The sequence below is a fragment of the Gracilinanus agilis genome, chromosome 1 (assembly GCF_016433145.1).
Source record: "Gracilinanus agilis isolate LMUSP501 chromosome 1, AgileGrace, whole genome shotgun sequence".
NCBI lineage: Eukaryota > Metazoa > Chordata > Mammalia > Didelphimorphia > Didelphidae > Gracilinanus > Gracilinanus agilis.
In genome coordinates, this window is record NC_058130.1 from 1,744,493 (window position 1) to 1,748,556 (window position 4,064).

The window sequence follows — 4,064 nt, forward strand, 5'->3', positions numbered from 1 at the left end:
GGCCCAGGCTGCTCTGCTGGCAAGCAGAGGGCCCGCCTGGCAGCAGGCAGCCCGAGGAGCCGCTGGAGGGAGGGAGGCTGAGGAACGCGCCTCTCCTCCTCTGGGAAGCGCAGCCCCCTCCGCGCCCTCCGCCCCCCAGCCAAGTTGGCACTGCTAACCATTGTTCATTTCTCCCACCCCTGCGCGCGCCCCTTTGAGTGGCGGCGCCTCATTAGACGTGATCAAAGCAACTTTCTTTGGGAGAGAGAGAGAGAGAGGAGGGAGCACCAGGGTGAGGGAGCTCAGCGGCTCCCCCGAGAAGCTGCCTTTTAAACAAGCCGCAGCAGCAGCAGCAGCGTGGCAGCCGGCCCATCCATCGGCCCTTCAGTGGGCCTGTCGGGCGGGCGGCTCCTGCCTGAGGACCGGCCGCCTCTCTGCTGCTGCGAGCCGCTGGTGACTCCCATGGGAAGCAACATCCCCGTTTATATTTTTTAACGCAAAGTGGGAGATTTCACTAAAAAAGGTTAAGCCGCAGTGAGTAATCAGCAGCGCATAATGCGGGCGTTAATTTTAGCTCGGTGCGTAGGAGCTGTTGGGACTTGAACAGCCGGCTGGAGCCTTCATTAGAGAGGAGGCAGGCAGTTTGGAGACAGGTGGAGGAGCTCCAGCAGGCTGAGCAAGAGATTGTCCTGGAGCGCGCTGGTCACTGGCGCTGGAGGGCCGCCGCCGCCACCGCCGCCGCTTCTCCCCTTCGTGCGGCCGGCCATGCGGGGCCGCCGGCCTCCCAGCCACTGACTTGTCCTCTTTTCGCAGGTCTCCAGGCTCTGGGCGCCGAGCTGAGGAGGGGCGTGGAGATGGACGCTCACACCTGCTGACGGGGACATGGGACTCACCTGCCGTCAGTCACTAGTGTGGATCGTAGCGGCCAGGAGCCCCCGAGGCATCCGTCTAGGACCCCGCAGAGAGCCTGCCCTGAAGGTAACTGTGCGCAGGGGGAGGATGGGGCGGAGGCCAAGATGGAGGCCAGGAGGAGGCTGCCCCGGCTCTCCACCCCCAGAACCCTCAGCAAGTTGGCCCTGGGCCCTCAGAACACTCTCTTCTTGCCCCATGTGGCATGGCAGGAAGCTCCATCCACTCTGCCCGAAGCGCCCCGGTGCCCAGGAAGCCCAACTTTCCTGCCCCCTCTAGGGAGCCCCTTAGGGCAGGCCGACCCTGAACGGGACCACGTGGCAGGCCAGGTGAACCCCAAAGCCATCTCCAGTCACATTCTTTGCAGAGCCAAGCAGCGGGGCTCCCTCCACCCCAGAGAGCCGCAGCCCCCCGGGCGAAGCTCATTTCCTGATAATTGCCCACAATCCTTTGCTAGCTGAGCCAAAGCAATCCAGAGGCGGCAGCGGCGGCGGCGGCGGCAGCAGCAGCAGCAGCAGCGCCAGCCAGTGTATCATTAGCCTCTCTAGACTGTGACACAGTGCGGGGAGGGAAACGGTGACCCCAAATTGCACGCTTTAACGTTTCCCTCCTGCTTCTCTTGCCAGCCGAAAATAAAGTTACCGAATTGGTAAACGTTCATTAAATAGGGCCAGGGCGATGCAGCAAAATACTGATTCGCCTCCTGCTCCCCATCCTGCCTTCCCTTCAGAGGAGACGAGCTGGGCTGCCCTCGGCCCTCGGTCCTGGGCTCCAGGGACCTTTTTTTTTTAAACTGAGATGAGCTGGGGAAGGAGGGAGAAACTGTTCAATTATTCAGGAGGCTCATTTGACACTTGATTAATGGCTGGGGCGGGTCCAGAGTTTTTGGAGTGCGCCCAGAGAGGGGCGATAATAACAAGCTCCAGCTTGGGGGAAGGCAGGGAGGGCCTGTGCCTAGCCATGGGCCAGCTGGCAAGGAGGGGGATGGGGTCCAGCGATGATGAGGGCAGCATTCCCTCAGCGAATCCCTGAGAGTGGCATGGGGCTGGGGAGAGAGCCGAGGACTTTGATCAGGCACCTGTCACTGGGAAGCCTGGAATGGTGACTTCCTATTGATGTGGAATCTAACTGATCCAATCTCGTGCCCTCTTCCCCTCCCCAACCCCATGGCACACTCTCTACTCAAGCCTGGACTTTCCAAGATTCATTTTGAATCCAGTGATCTTGCACACATGTGCTCACCCACACACGCGTGCACACACGCGTGCACACACACATACACACACATTAACTCACAAGCAGTTTGACCTGTCACAAAACCTTACCCTTCCGGGCCCTTCTCTCTCCTTTGTCTTCCCTCCTTTGGGCTGGCTGGAGCTGGGGGAGGAGGAGGGAGCTGGCCACCCCGCCGCTGGGGGGAGCTGAACAGAAGTGGGGGTTTTCTCGCTCCCCATTTACCACATCAATTCCCTGGCTTACTTGAGCTGCCGAAGAAACGACCCTGAAGCCTGGCACAAGCTCTGCGCTTTGGGTTTGAAGGAAAAGGCAGGGAAAGCCCCAGGAGCCAAGCAGAAGCCAACGGTGGGGGGTTCTCTGGTCTCTTGGCCCTGCAGGCCCTCCCACCTCGTTCTCGTGCCTCCCCCTGAGAGAAAGAGAGAGAATGTCAGAGCAAGGGGAATCGACTGCCCAGTCAGCCGAGGCCACTGGAGCGGAGCAGGAAGTCAGGACCCCAGAGAACGGCATCATTCAGTCGGACAGCCTGGATGAGGAGGAGAAACTGGAACTTCAGGTGAGAACAGGGAGACGGGACCAGCCCAGCATGCCCCTGGGCCTGCTTGGCCTCTGGCCGGCTTAGCCTCCGGGAGGTGGAGCCTCAGTTCGCCACACTCCCAGTGGGCCTGGCTCCTCCTTCCCAAATGCTGGCCTAGGGAAGGGGGCAGCCCTTGGTCCCCGGGTTCCTCTTTGGCCACTCCACTGTTTCTCCAAGGCAGCTGTGCCCTTCTCCAACCTCAGCACCACCCGAGCTCACCCAAGGGCTTCAGAGCAGCTCAGGCAAATATTAAATTGCTGTCCATTCCTTTCGTTGTCCTGACCCCATGGAGAGACGTTCATGTGCCCGTTTCTGCCAACTAGGGGCCCAGCTCCCCCTTAGCTGCCTTGGCTGGGAAGGGGGTCAAGTCAGCAAAATGCCCAGAGTGCTGAGGGCGGGACCTGGGATTCAGGGTGTGTATACCTTACCCTGGTCATTGCACCGTCCCAAGTGACAACCCTCTGGGGGCTTTCTCCACACAGCGGCGGCTGGCAGCCCAGAACCAGGAGAGGAGGAAATCCAAGGTAGGGGTCTCCACCTATGTACATGATCGGGGGTGGGCGAGGGAGGTGAGGGGGCAGCTGAGCTTCCTGTGGCAGCAGTGGACGAAGCTGCTCGAGGAGGGGGAAAGCTTGCAGAGCCACTGACTGATGAGCCCTGCCTGCCCTCCGTTTAACACCTCCAGCTGTTGGCCCTAAGAGCAGCCGAAGCTTGCACATACCATACAGCCTGTCCTTGGAGATGCACCCCTTTGGGAAAGGCTCCCAGGATGGACACTGGCCATGGCAGCCGGATTGCTATTTACTGTTGTTGGGTTTTCCCTTGCAAGTCAAAGCTAGGGTAAATGGATTTAAAGGGCATCCCAGACCTGCTTCCCCCTGCCAAGCCAGTGCCCTTCCTGGGGTGGGCAGGAGGCGAGGTCCTGGCAGGGTCCATGACATTTCTTACCATCTCTACATGTTTCTGATAAATGTCGTGTTTGGGGACAGCAAGGTGGCTCAGTAGATAGAGAACCAGGCCTAGAGAAGGGAGTCCTGAGTTCAAATGTGACCTCAAATACTTCTTAGCCATATCATCCTGGACAAGTCATTTAGCCCCCAATCGCCTAGACTTTATCACTCTTCTGCCTTGGAACAAATCCTTAGTATTGATTCTGAGATAAAAGGCAAAGGGTTAAAAAGAAAGTGATGATTGGTGCGCACATCTGGGAAGCCAAGGGGGTCACTTTGGCTCGCTAAGTGGGCATTCTGGGGAACAAATACACCCCTCGACCCAGTTCAATGATTGAGATGTTGAGTCAGCGTCGTGTGTGTGTGTGTGTGTGTGTGTGTGTGTGTGTGTGTGTGTGTGTGTGTGTGTGTGTGTG

At 58.9% G+C, this 4,064-nt stretch overlaps 1 protein-coding gene across 1 annotated transcript in view; it reads left to right on the forward strand.

Annotated features, from left to right (window-relative positions):
- Window positions 1-856: 856 nt before the first annotated feature.
- ARPP21 (cAMP regulated phosphoprotein 21) overlaps window positions 857-4,064 on the forward strand; it is an 84,763-nt gene continuing 81,555 nt past the window's right edge. Inside the window, exons 1-3 of the mRNA XM_044656754.1 lie at window positions 857-957; window positions 2,502-2,677; window positions 3,181-3,228. Of these exons, the coding sequence (XP_044512689.1) occupies window positions 2,549-2,677; window positions 3,181-3,228 (177 nt within the window). The 5' untranslated portion in view covers window positions 857-957; window positions 2,502-2,548. The remainder of the gene's footprint in view (window positions 958-2,501; window positions 2,678-3,180; window positions 3,229-4,064) is intronic.